The 13,657-nt window shown below is 47.4% G+C and overlaps 1 protein-coding gene across 1 annotated transcript; it reads right to left on the bottom strand.

Annotated features, from left to right (window-relative positions):
• Positions 1-284: 284 nt before the first annotated feature.
• On the bottom strand, positions 285-2,529 carry LOC100835804 (E3 ubiquitin-protein ligase BOI). The gene is made up of 3 exons (XM_003581119.4): positions 2,306-2,529; positions 1,871-2,231; positions 285-1,759 (listed from the first exon to the last, which is right to left on the bottom strand). The coding sequence occupies exons 1-3, from the start codon at positions 2,353-2,355 to the stop codon at positions 1,235-1,237; spliced, it is 936 nt and encodes a 311-aa protein (XP_003581167.1). The 5' UTR covers positions 2,356-2,529; the 3' UTR covers positions 285-1,234.
• Positions 2,530-13,657: the final 11,128 nt, after the last annotated feature.

Genomic DNA, 13,657 nt, shown 5'->3' on the forward strand with positions numbered 1-13,657 from the left:
TTAGTACTGCTGGAATGGAGCCAGGAAATGATCTTGAGGCTGAAGGAAAATGCACCAGAACAATTAAATTATTATCAGGCAGATTCTGAATTCAAATGAATACAGGCCAAATCCGCATTTCCTTATCCATGCACCATGAAGTCACAAACATGTTGGTAAATAAAAAGTCACAAGCATGTAATTGATCCAAGTACCACCACCATGCCAATTAAGTTGGGTCTTTTAAGACCTTTTGGGAATGCAACACTTCTTATCGCACAAATGAACACGAAACTGCTAGCATGTTCCACCAAACAACCACCTGCTTCATACAATTCTTTATGTAAAACAAATCAGGAGATTCCCTAATACAAGGAACAAGCAATATTTTAGTCATATACCGCCACAAAAAGGTCAAACGACATGTGTCTACGGTTCTACGCGATGTGCTCATAGAAAGTTCAGCTGGTCAGAGAATAGTTTTTGCGATCTCTTTAACCAGAGAACGTCCTAGCTGACCGAGTGCATCGCTACATCGATCAGAACAAAACGTTTGACCAGGCTACCAAACAATCTTCGTTATTGGCGCGCTCTCACGAAATTGATCAAACTGACTCGTGTGCATAGACAAAAACTTAGCCAAAACCTTTCCAATCTTGATAACATTACAGAGGAGGACAAATCACTTCGGAAATCAGATCATATAGCTTCGGTCACCTCTAACAACTTCATCCGATCCCCGTTTCCGCAGCGGAATCAGAGCAACACCTGAACAAATTTATTTTCAGAGGCCAGTAAGACGGACGAAGCGAACTTCGGATGTGCTGAGCTTAGGATTCCAGCAGTCATCATATGTTGCCATTGTTTTGCAATTTTGCTGAAATAAATTTCCAAAGCAACGCTTCCCTGAATGATCCAGAATTTCAGGCAGACTGCTCAACCCCCAAATTCACAATTCGACGGATGCTGTGCTGTGCTCCACTCTTCTCTAAAATCACGTTTTATGTCGAATTCAGGATGCATTCAGGACACACTGGGTTGTGCACGATTTGCTCGGACGACACCTTTGCGTCTCCGAGTAGGTGGCATTCTTCAGTGCCATCCAGATAGAAATTGTTCTGCTGAATACCCTGAGACATGACCACATCTGCTAGAAAATTCTCGAAGCAATGGCACTCCATCTGCTCCAGGCTTCCAGCTCCGCAAACTGAACCAACTGTGACTTGTGGCCTCCACGCGGACCCGCGCGCAGGCGTCAGGAAAGCAGGACGTGGAACGAAGCGTTCTTGGTGGCGGCGCACACGGGGCACGTGTCCACGGCGCCCTCACACGCGCGGCACAGGCACAGGTGCCTGCACGGCAGAAGCAGCACGCACGCCCCGCCCTCGCCGCAGGCCTTGCAACAACACGCCGCCGACGCCATGGACGCCGCGTCGCCGTCGTCGGCGCACGCGGGGGTCGTCTCGAAGCAGCAGGACTGCGCGTCCTCGCACTCCCCGGATTGGGCGGCGCAAGAAGGGGACTGGATGAGGAGCTGGTCGGGGGTGTCCCGGAGCCCCGCGGCGACGGCCTCGTGGCTCCTGGCGACGCCGATCCACGCCTGCCCCTCCGCGATGGTCTGGCGCAGCCTCTCCTCGAGCTCCGCAGTGCGCCCGCGTGCCAGCTCCAGCGCGGATTCCGCGGCCCGCAGACGCCCCGCCGTGGCACGCTCAGCGGCAGCCACCAGCGCCCGGACGTGCCGCCGACGCGCCTCCTCCAAGCACGCACGCATGCGCTCGGTCTGCGTACATCCATCAAAACCATCCAGTCATTAACCAAACCAAGAAGCCAAGAACTCGATTGCAATCACCGAAGAACATGGGAGGAATCATGAAAAAGAATATGTACACACCTCGACTCGCACGAGCGCGTCGATGTCCATGCCCGGGTGGAACAGCCGGGGCACGCCGGCGGCATTGCCAATCCTCCCACTGGTGGACGGAGTACCGGAGCCCACCACCCTGCTCAGCATGTCGCCGACGGGCACAAACTCCTGCGGCACCGCTGGCGTCCTGACACCGCGCGGCTGTTCCAGCTCCACCGCGAAGCCAGGCGCCTCCGCCGCCACGCGCGCCCGCTTCCTCGGCGCGAAAGCGTAGTCGTAGCTGTGGTCGTTGCAGGTGAGATCGCTGAGAACCGCCGTGTTAACGACCCCCGCCACGGCCGGCGTGTCCAAGAACAGAGAGGCGCCAGTCGTGCCGTCCTCCAGAGCCCTGCAAGACGCATAGGATTGAGACATGGCACTTCTTATTAGAGATACAGATCGATGGTGGATTAACAAACAAACCTGTAGGAGTGTAGGTCGTGGTGGAATGCGTGCTGCGCCTGCACGGCCATGCCCAGCGACACAAAAGGCAAGCACGATAAATTTTCTTTGGGAGAAGAGAGAGGATGCGGAGGGCCGCGGAAACGGATGGGCAGAGGGTGATGGCCGTGCAAACGGGTGGGATGGGGGAGGTTTTATATGTGTGCCCGCTCCAGCGGTTGCGGAAAGCCATAAGCTCTCGTTCCTCGACGGATCTGCGTAAATAATGATGCTGTATGGAGCATGTTGCATGAATCTAATCTAGACGCGGTAAAAAACAGAGACTTCCTATGCTCCAAGCCTCCAAACATAGAGTTGTGCTAATTTCTGGTACTCCTACATGGCAAGTGACCGATATAGGACTAGATTTTACCGTTTACCTGCTAGTACTTTTCTACCATAACACGGAACAACTACATAAGAGAGCTGTAATCGGGATGGCCACGATGCTAGTCCTACACTCCTACTCAATGAACAACAATAATCAATCGTCTCCACCCAACCAGCCAATGCGTGCGCTTTCAATTCGTACGTTCAGAATTCTCGCCATCTTTCATGTCACATAGTAATTCTATTCATCACAATTTTCGGGAGAAAGACGCGTCAATCCACTTGCTTATCACCAAAAATGATGTAGCCGTGAGACTGGCCGTTAGGTCAAAGTGCATGCGCTCGCGGTAGGATACATCAGGTAGAGATAGCAGACACAGGTACCAGTATATCTTTTTGTTCCTCGCTGAGAAGTTGGACTCTCTCCACGTGCTCCTACTTAGGCTGGTCACAGTGAGGAGTAACTTAGCCTAAATTACTATCTTCATAGTGGGTACTAACATATATGTGATATCATGCATAGTATTATTTATTAGATTGTAGACTCATCTTGTCTTGATTTATGTGATGTTATGGTAACATATCTAGTTATCATATCTCTCTCTTTTTTCATTTAATACCATGTCATATCACAAAAATGCCTAGTTAAAATCTTATGTTACTGTCTAAGTTACTCCCACGAACTAAACAAATTTCTGGACACGATCTATGCATCCCAAACGTACCGCGCCGTAATCCACGGGGATGGGCGAAATTAAGGCGCAGGCTCCCCACACGCACCCTGCTTAGCATAATTAACAAACCACCGTACAGTCGTACTACAGAATTGAGTAGTATACTCTGAATTGAGTAGCCTGCGGCACGTTGTTTGCAATTATTTATGGCGGACGGTCGACGAGTTCTTAACTAACTACCCTGCTGCTATGGACTACGGAGAGTACGTGTAGCGCCTGTTGGAACACTAATCGGCAACTTCAAGGGCAATTGGTTTACACTAGAGAGAGCGGAGCGCGCGGATCACCATTTCAATACACTAGGTGCGACTCCGCTCCGTGCTCGCCGCTCCAGGGAGTTCGAGCGTTCGGCGCTGCTCCGCCGGCTCCGGGAGTGGAGCTGTGGAGTGGAGTGATACCGAACGGGTTCTAAGTGAGTAGTCATGCATGCCAAACCAATCTGGCCAAGACTATGCGTACTCGACCGCCCCCTTTAACGCGATGCACCTACCGCTCGTCTGACCGTTTCGGCCGGCCCTGCACACACGGAGCACCAATGCTGCAAATCTCTTTCGCCCCCGCTCATCAACAACCGCAAACGCGAATCTCGTGACCGCGCCCCTGCCGCTGCCGCAGTCGTAATAGCTAGCGGCAGATGGATCGGCAGATGAACTGCTCCCACAGGCGGACACTACGTACGCTTTTGATCTGCGCTGCTCGACTCGATTACTCCGATCGGCACGCATGCATGCAGCAGCTAGAGGTCCCGACCGTACCGGTCACGGTAGATTAGATCGATCGATCTCGGCCATGCATGATTAAGCTGAGCGTGATGAAGGCATGCAATTGCACGGTCTACCCTCTCAATTTAAGAGTGCCAGTATATGCATGTACTCGGTACTCCTACGTAGTAATCCTGTGTGGTGCATAATTGCGTACGCAGCAGGACTAGTTTTGCTGGCCGCGGTCAGAAGGCACGAGCTCCCTCTGCGCCGGCCCACACATCCGTGACCATCAGTCAGTGCACGTATATATGTACCATGTACGTACTACTACGACGGGTGGATGGATAGGCGGGAGCGTACACCGGTACACGGTACACACTGCATAAATATAGCCTCCGTGCATCGATCGTCCATGCTCGTACCATAGATCGATGAGTCGATGACTAGACTAGATCTACACTCCTAGCACGTACCAAGAATAGTGCATGCATGCAGCCGATCGCAGGCCATGATGATTGATGAGACGATCCAGGACAGAGAGCCCATGCATCGCCTCATCGCGGATCACGCACAAGACTCTACGGACGGCTTCAAACAGTGCGAGCTAGTACATGCATCCTACGGTAGGCTCACATGCATGCAACGACGCCCAGCAGGTACAGCAGCGTGTAGCTATATATGTAGCTGTCGAGCATGCTTAGGTATTCCTCCGTTTCACAAAAAATGGCACATACGTATTTTTAAGATTTTGTTTTGATCAACAATTATATTATTGGATTCGTATTTCAAAATCCTTTTCAATGATATAAAATTTGTAACATATAATTTACATACAATTGGTCTAATTGTTGGTCAAAATTCGACCTTGAAAAACGTGAACGTCATCCTTTATGAAATGTAGGAAGTATCTATTTGTGATTGCACAGTGGGTTGACGCACGCAGTTAATGGTTCTGTTCCCTTCGGGGGTGCGGTTCGCCGTACATGCAGCTTTAGCCTCTCCATAGCTGTCGAGCAAACCTACGGAGTCTAAATTCTTTTATTTTGCTTGAATATGTTTTTGGAGCTTCCGACTTCGGTATAATGTCCTGATGTTTCATTTCGCTCTTATTTTCTCATTCTTTTGCTCTGGCCGAGCCAAAGCCGAATTCGGCACAAGCGCGGAGTAGAGCAGATCGAGGGATTAAGGAGGTCTAGCTGTACGTTTGATGTTACGGTACACGTACGGCCAGGACCGTTGCTGAAGAAAAAACATGCTCTCGGCCATGCAAGGATGGCAGAGGAGAAGGGACCAACAATGTCCATATACACCGTTACAACTTATCTACGGAGTACTACTAGCTTAGGCTAACAATAAGGATTGAGGGTCAAGATCATTAGTATTTAGCTTAGGCAACGTTACTAGCTTATGCGTGTCCCACGAGGATGTCCATCGATCCGCTGTGTACAAGCAGATATGCCAGCCACGGCCAGCGGCCCTGTCCTCTCTCTCCCGGGCCCATCCACAGTCTTTTCGGTAGGATCACATCCGTACACGGCGCAGGGGGAGCAGATTCAGAGCCCAGCAGAGAGACCATGCTGCGAGCCGCTGCAAATCCTTGCATCTGCACCGTGCCACTGCCGTCATATTATTGCAATCGATGCTGCGCCAGCGAGACCCATCCGCTCATCTTTTGTTGCTTTCTCTCGCCTTTCTCCCGTCTCCGCCGAGTTGGCAGATCCACGCATGGCAGCACGCACTTCTGCCTCGCCCTGTCGTTTGGTGGAAGCAGTAAAGATGGAGATACACTTTCACTTTTCTGTGGCAGCATATGCAGTGCAGGTGCGGCCAGCAAAGCCCAGGATTGCGGGGAACAGTCAGAGGGACCAGGGTCGCCAGACCAGATCGATGTAGCTGTTGGCTGTTGGCCTTTGCTGCTCCGTTGGAAGCACGGCTGTGGCAAGGGCCAGGGAGCTGTTTGGTTGGGAACCAACATTTTGGTTGTCAATACGAAGTACACCGTCTCTCACACATTTTTACCAAATAATTGACAAAGTAAGATTTGAAGAATTTTTGACCAAATAATTGGTAAGCCAATTCTTGCCCTCATTTGACAGGGACAGAAGGGGCATAAACCAAACAGCCTTTTAATCAAGAGGAGCAAGGACGGCAGTAGCTGCAGGAAGCCAGGCCGGGACCAGTGGCTGGCTTGGGAAAGAGGGAAAGAAATAGGGTGCGCTGCTACCGTAGAGCGGTGGACTTTCAGGGATGCGATGCATGATGTTGCAGCAATCACGGAAAAGTGACACGATCGATTGCACAAGATGCATTGTTTATGCAATAAATTCATTGCGAAACAAGAAAAAACTACAGTATGTAACAAAGTGTAGTGTGCTGCATTTGTTCTTTTCTTTGAGGAATTGTATAGCGCAGTATAGTACTCCTCGGTAAGTCAGAACTAAACAATTGTGCTGCGTCTTGCTTCTGGGAGAAAATAGACTACTCGGACCACACATTATCACGTGTTAGTGTTAAATTGTGTACCCTTTAAATCAGGTATGGCAGTAGGCATCATCTGCACCGTGGTCCTCCAGTGTCTAATTAGAGCGATATCTCACGGGTCCGACAGTGCACCATCGACCATTTACATGTGCCGGGACCCGGACGTGGTCACAACCAATCGAGAACGGATGGATGTATATATGCAGTCTAGGAGACGTACTTTTCTGAAAACGGTGGGATCACCTCCCGCGTTCCTGAAAACACCCAACCTAACACGGTTCTAGCCTAGGACGCAAACGTTCCATATTGATCTCTTCGATCTACAGGTCACTGTCTTGTTGCCTCTCGCCACGTCCATATCGTGGCTCCGCTACCACCACCGAGGGTGATATGGAGGCAAAAGGCAACAAAACGCAGCCAGCTATAGCCTCGATCGAGAGGCAATGGAATCTGACCGGCAAGTCTCCCTCCGGGCCGTCTCTGCTGATGAATGGTCAGGGTCAGAAAAATAGACGCATGAGTTAAAACGTAGAAAAGCGAGAGGTGCACGGGATAAAGTCATAAAACCATAAATCTCTCTCCGGGCCGCTGCCACGCCACGGTTGGTTTGTTGCCTACGGGGAGAAAGCGAGTGAGACCAACATGCAAGCTGCAGCCGTGCATACAGCGCGGCTGCCGGCCGCACAACTCCACATTGACCACGACATCGAGGAAAAGCCAACCGCCCATCGGCATTTGCAATTTGCAACGACGCGAGGAAAAGCTATAGCCGCGCCGTGCCATGCCGTGCGCTAGCTAGCGGCTTCTCGTTGCGTGGTTTACTCAATTAGTCGGTTCGATATGATGGATACGGCACCACGGTTAATATACGAAGCCACGCAGGGTCAGTTCATACGTGTCTCCTCACTTCGGATAGCAACTCCTACTACTACATCCTTTCCAGGTCAACGTCAGCCCCGGAATGCTAGTGTGGCGTCCATGTCACGAATAAAGCGAAGGGCAGTGCTCTCCCGTATCGTCTTTAAATAGGTGCCCGGCATTTTTGTCATGTCGTGCAAAGCTCGAAAGCTCGTCCCTTCAGTGTCGCCTACTTTGTTGACGCAGATGGATGGATTCCAGCTGCCAGTGCCGTGTCTCACGTCTAGAGTTTCACTGTCACTTTCGGCTCGTCGTCCTCGGTTTGAAGATTAACCAGGTCGACCGACCGTGATTTGGCTCTATCGATCTCTCTGCTAGAAAAAGATAAAAGCTTCAATGTCTCGCACCCTCCCGATGGAATATACTCCCGCCATTTCACAAAGAATGGCACGCACGCATTTCAAGATTTTGCTTTGACCGACAATTAGATTAATGATTTGAGACTTATGTGTTACAAAAATTATATCATTGGATTCGTATTTCAAAAACCTTTCCAACGATATAAAATTTGTAACATATAATCTACATACAATTGATCTAATCATTGGTCAAAGTTCGACCTCGAAAAACGTGGGCACCATTCTTTGTGAAATGGAGGGAGTATGTTTGGATGGCCCACGGTGTTTGCTATGAGACTGGTTAGAATTTATTGGCATGTCAAGTTTTGCGATTGATGTGATCAACGATTTGTCCAACCACCAAAACTACTCGAATGAGCTAGCATTGTTTTCTTCTTCTTGTCAATTAGTCGTATGTGACATAATCCAACAGCAAAAGAGAAGCTCCAAAGCGTCCATCAGCGTGATATGTATGTTCTGGTCATCTATCTTCTACGGTCTCTATCGAGGCGAAGTATCCGGTGAAAACACTCATTCGGTGCAAACCGTGCAAACTCCATAAAAACCACGTTTATAAGTTTCAAAAAAATTCTAAAAAAATACCATATGTTGGGACTGTGATGTTCTACAAACCTGCAAAATTTCAAGTTCAAAATCGAAAGCATTTGGGAGAAATTAAAAAGAGAAATTTACAATGAATAGTATCAAATACTGAAAAACCACTATTCATGCAGAATTTGTCTTTTTCGCTGCTACCAAACGAAATTTAGTTTGGACTTGAAATTTTACACACATATAAAACATCACTTTTCTAACATATGTGATTTTTTGAGAATTGTTTGAACTTTTTTCGATGGAGTTTTCGCAGTTTGCACCGTAGAAGTGGTTTTCACCGGATACTTCGCCCTCGATCTATTGCGTTAATCCAACAAATTCAGCAGAGGAGAAAAGCACTTGTCACCATTCAGGAAATTGAAGAAAAAGTCTCTGCTGTCAAAATGAAGAAGAAGTCTCAATACGCCAACAATCACATTGGTGAAAGTATTGCATATTGGCATCGAATGTGCACCCTATGGTTAGCTTGACGTGCGCCGTGGGTCTGACTAAGATCTATCGACTTGAAAAATATAAGAAACAGACCACCTGTATTTTGTAAGTCTGATTGGACGCCCCCTCGCTGTTTTTTCCTATTCTTTTTCCATGAGAAACATGGACTATAGTTTGTTTGTTTTTAAAAGGGGGGCCGCCACGGCCTCTGCATCGAATGCACACAACAATTTTATTGCAACATTAAATTATCTCTGTTACATTGTTCACGGATCAGAGAAGGTGGAAACAAAAATAAGCCAAATAAAATTGGAATCACGATAGTCGTGATTATGCATCGTGTAGTCTAGCAACATGCCACTAGCCATCCTGGTGGTATATATCCCGAACGACCGTCTCCAGCCTGGTGCACCCATAAGACGAAAGCTTCCACTTGTTTACAAGAAGGAGGTAGGACCAAATGCGGATCAAAGTAGTAGCCCCGTAGATAACCTGCAAAAATGAACAAATCTAGATCTGTTAAAAATGATATCATTTTTGCAATTCCAAAGAGCCTAACAAATACTTCCTCCATTTCTTAAAGCTTGACGTGTTTGCTCCTTGCACGCAAACCAAGAAACTCAAATTCTCTCGTTTTTGGACAACTTTACCCCTGGCTGAGACTTTAGTTCTCTCGATTGCGCGTGTGTACCCCTTCGTATACTCTGCTGGCATTAATTAGCCGCTGTAGCAGGCCGCGCAATTAGAGGTTGGTGATGCCGCGAGCGTCAATGGGAAAGGAGGAAGAAGATTGACTCAATAAAGAAAGGAGAGAGATGCCAATGAGTTGTCTATTTCTTTACAGGAAGTTTTGCAGTGCCGTCAGTTAACGGTATCTCCTTGGGCCCACATTGTCCGCCTATTCACTCTTTAATGTATGCTGACGATCTTTTGATCTGTGGTCAGGCTTCAACTCAAGAAGCGACAAACATTCTCCATATGATTAATGACTTCTGCAGAGATTCCGGACAGACACCCAATTGGAACAAATCTGCCATTCTTTTTAGCAAAAAGGTTAATCCCAATCTTGCTGCCCAAATCAGAAACATTTTCCTTGTTCAAGATCTTGATAATTCTACCCTTCACTTAGGGCATCCTCTAATCCTTCCAGCCAAAAACAGATCTTCTGCCTACAATTTCCTCATTGATAAGTTCAACTCTAAGCTCAATGGCTACAATGCTAACCATCTTTTCCATGCTGGTAGACTCACTTTAATCAATTCGTTTTTTCCTCCATCCCTGTTTACTACATGTCTAACTTCCTTTTTTCCAGAAAATTCCTTGCTAAACTCACAACCATCATTAGGAACTTCTGGTGGACAGGTGTTAGGGAAGGAGATTCTGCCAAACCTCTTTGTCTCAAAGTGGATGATATCGGCAAGCCTAAGAAGATGGGTGGGCTTGGAATCAGGAATATTCAAGCCATGAACAAAAGCTTGCTACTCTCCTCGGCCTGTCGTATTGTTAGTGAGCCCAATAATCATCTCTCTCTCATTTTCAAAGCCAAATATTTTCCTGGTTCTTCCTTCTGGAGGCCCAATAGTAATACCCTCAAATCTGGTTTCTGGGCTTCCATATCTAAAGTTAAAAACATGCTTCTGGACTCCTGCTTCTATCAAATTAGGGATGGCAATATTTCCATTTGGAGTTCCCCTTGGTTCCCCCTTTGGCAAAGAATCCATGACCACCTCAAAATTTAAGACAGACTTTTTATTTACCCGACTAAGGTTAAAGATCTTTGGATAGATGGTCACAAGCTTTGGAATACTAATCTGATTTTGCAGCTTTTTGAGCAGCCGACAGCTGATGAAATTCTCAAGACACCCATCCTCCCAGGAGAAGGAGAAGACATACTGTGCTGGAAGCATAACGCATCTGGTGTATGCACGGCTAAAGAAGCTTATAAGTTCTGTGCACAAAATTTGCAAATTTCTCCTTCTTCCCCTCTATCTCTCAACAGGTGTCCACTGCTCTTATGGAGGTTTGGAAATGCAAAGCTCTTCTTCCTAGGGTCAAGACATTTGCTTGGCGGCTTATTCAAAAGGCTCTCCCTACAGGTAAAAGGGCAGGTAAAATTTCTAGGCATATTTCCAAAAACTGCATCAGATGTGGAGCTTTAGAAGATGAGAAACATCTTTTCTTTCTTTGTCTGTTTGTCAGAGGTGCCTGGTTTACCTCTCCTTGGTTTATCAGATCTGATCTTTATGCTCTTCAGCACAATACCATCACTGATGTAATTGCAGCAATCATCAAAAGTGATCATCCAAATGCCTCTTTGCAAAACATTTTCACCTTCTTTGGTGTATCTGGAAGTCCAGGAACAACTACCTTTTTAACAGAAAGATCTCCTCCCCTCTTCAAATTTATCCAAACACTAAAAGTTTAATTGCAGGGTGGGATTTGGAGACTTTTGCAGATTCAGACAAGGAGCATAATCAATTGACATCTTCTTCCACCCCCATTTCCACTTCCCAAATTTCTCATTTGCAGGGGTTTAACATCTATTCGGATGCGGCTTGGAAGAAACCTGTCGACGGGAGGGAAGCTGCTGCTGCTGGCCTTGGAGTCTTCATTGAATCCCTCGATTCTTAATGCAGGTGGATTGCACAAATTCAATCTACCTCCATTCCAGTGAACTCAGCTTTGCAAGCTGAAGCTTTGGAATGCCTCCTTGCTGCTGATCTCATCTCTCATCTCAACCAGTAGGGTGCAAAGCAATTGGATGACAGCCAAGCTCTAGCTATTGCCTGCCAACAGAAGGACATCGTCAACCATTCGGGTCATTAGTCTATTAGAGCTTATCTTTCTCAAATTATATCTACCCACTCTAGGTTGAATTCCCAGATGATCTACACTCCTAGGGATAATAATACTCTTGCTCATCAGCTTGCCAGGGCAGCTAAGAATAGACGTAATATCACTCCCCTGGTTTCTTGTACTAACAGCCTTCACAGAACTGTTGGCTGTCCTTTGAGACAACTTTGTAATTCTCAGAACTCTGCTACCTACAGGCTCAGACATGTAATCTGTTGTTAATGAATAAAATTCTCTTCTTACAAAAAAAAGAAAGAAAGGAGAGAGAGAAAGAGTGTGTTTTGCATGCATACGGGAGAGAAAAATAAAGAAAGGAGAGAGAATTCAGGAGCATTGATTTGCATGCACGAAAGGATGAGGGATCGGGGGCAATTTCGGGAGATCACGCCCACGTGCCAAGCTTTGAGAAAAATTTGGGAAAACAATATACGCCACTCTTTAAGAAATGGAGGGAGTAAAAGACACTCACACCCGCATGTGAGTTTTAGTCTTTTTGTCAACCTCATTTAACCGATTCCCCAACATATTAGACATAGACTATAGTTAGAACGCACGCACATACCAGCAAGTGCAGGCACTCTCTACACTCCCTCGATGTTTACTAAAGAATTAAGTACGGAGCGTCAAAATTATGTAAGGGTTGAATGTTATGTTATTTTGCGACATTATATCGACTCGATAATTTCCGGCTTCTGCATCGACTCGATATAACAATAAGTTTAATAAATCTTTCTTCCTTTTCCAAAAGGAAAACAAACTGGAGTCCAAATGTTACTAACAAATGCAGACATCGGACTAGTGTTTCGATTGCGAGCAGTACGCGGCGGGTTCCTGCTAAGTAGATCTATTCTAGTCCCCTTGATCCCTTAGCACTCTGGATAGAGAAGCTTCTTCATTTTCCCCTTGATCCCTTAGCACTCTGGATAGTGAACAGACTTTGTATTTGCGTTGTGTTTCGCATAATGGAAATGGGTGAAAGCTGGTTTGGAAAAACAAAGGCCAACATCTCCGAGAACCGTTTTAATTGCGTGGCATCGCAAAGTTCAAGCAAACATCTCCGAGTACACGGCATCCGTCAGGTCGCCTGCGCACTGCCGATACTGGAAACAGGACGCTGCAGTATATAGGACCAGCACATGGCCGGTCGTCGGATCGTGGAGACGCATGCATATATCCAGGATCCATCTGCACCGCGAGTCTGGGACGGCACCTGCGGCTGGCCGGCAGTGGGGCCGTTAGCTAGCTAGGTTGCCATGAATGGTCTAGAAGTTAAGAAAGATTTGGTTCCCTATAATTAATTGAGGCATTGACGCAGCAGCGGCAAACACATCTTTGTTTACTGGCGAACTACGTGCCGACATCATCATGAGTGTAGCGGCAATCGATGGCTGGATCCATCCAGGGAATCGCGGGATCGATGCATCCACCATGACATGTCGCCGTTGCGCATCTCACCCTCCCTCCCTATGTGGCAAAACCAGATACTGAATGCGCTCGCCTTCAATTAATTCCTCGATCCGATTAGGAATCGCTCGTAGCTCTGTGCCAGCGTCAACCGTTCGCTGCAGGATACAACTTGTCGTACAAGCCCATCCGCGCAAAACAAAGACAGTGCCAGTTTTCGTCGTGGGGGGCGGAGCAGAGGACCACGCAGCATTACCGTTCACATCGACACCAGCAGCAACAGCTGCGGAGATCGATTTCATGTTTCCAAGTCATGCGAGGCGATGCACAGTTTGATGCCGGCACAGTGCTGCTGCGTGGTACCACTTGCGCTGCTGCGTATCGGGCACGGCGATGCATCACTGCAGATCTCACAAGACGGATTAGGAGTACGTGCCTGCTTGGTGACTGTAGTGAGACATAAATGTTCATTCTTTGTATTTTTATGTTAGGATCGTAGCGACATGGTTGGAAGTACTGGAATAT

Source organism: Brachypodium distachyon, chromosome 5, assembly GCF_000005505.3.
Source record: "Brachypodium distachyon strain Bd21 chromosome 5, Brachypodium_distachyon_v3.0, whole genome shotgun sequence".
In the NCBI taxonomy this organism is placed as follows: Eukaryota; Viridiplantae; Streptophyta; class Magnoliopsida; order Poales; family Poaceae; genus Brachypodium; species Brachypodium distachyon.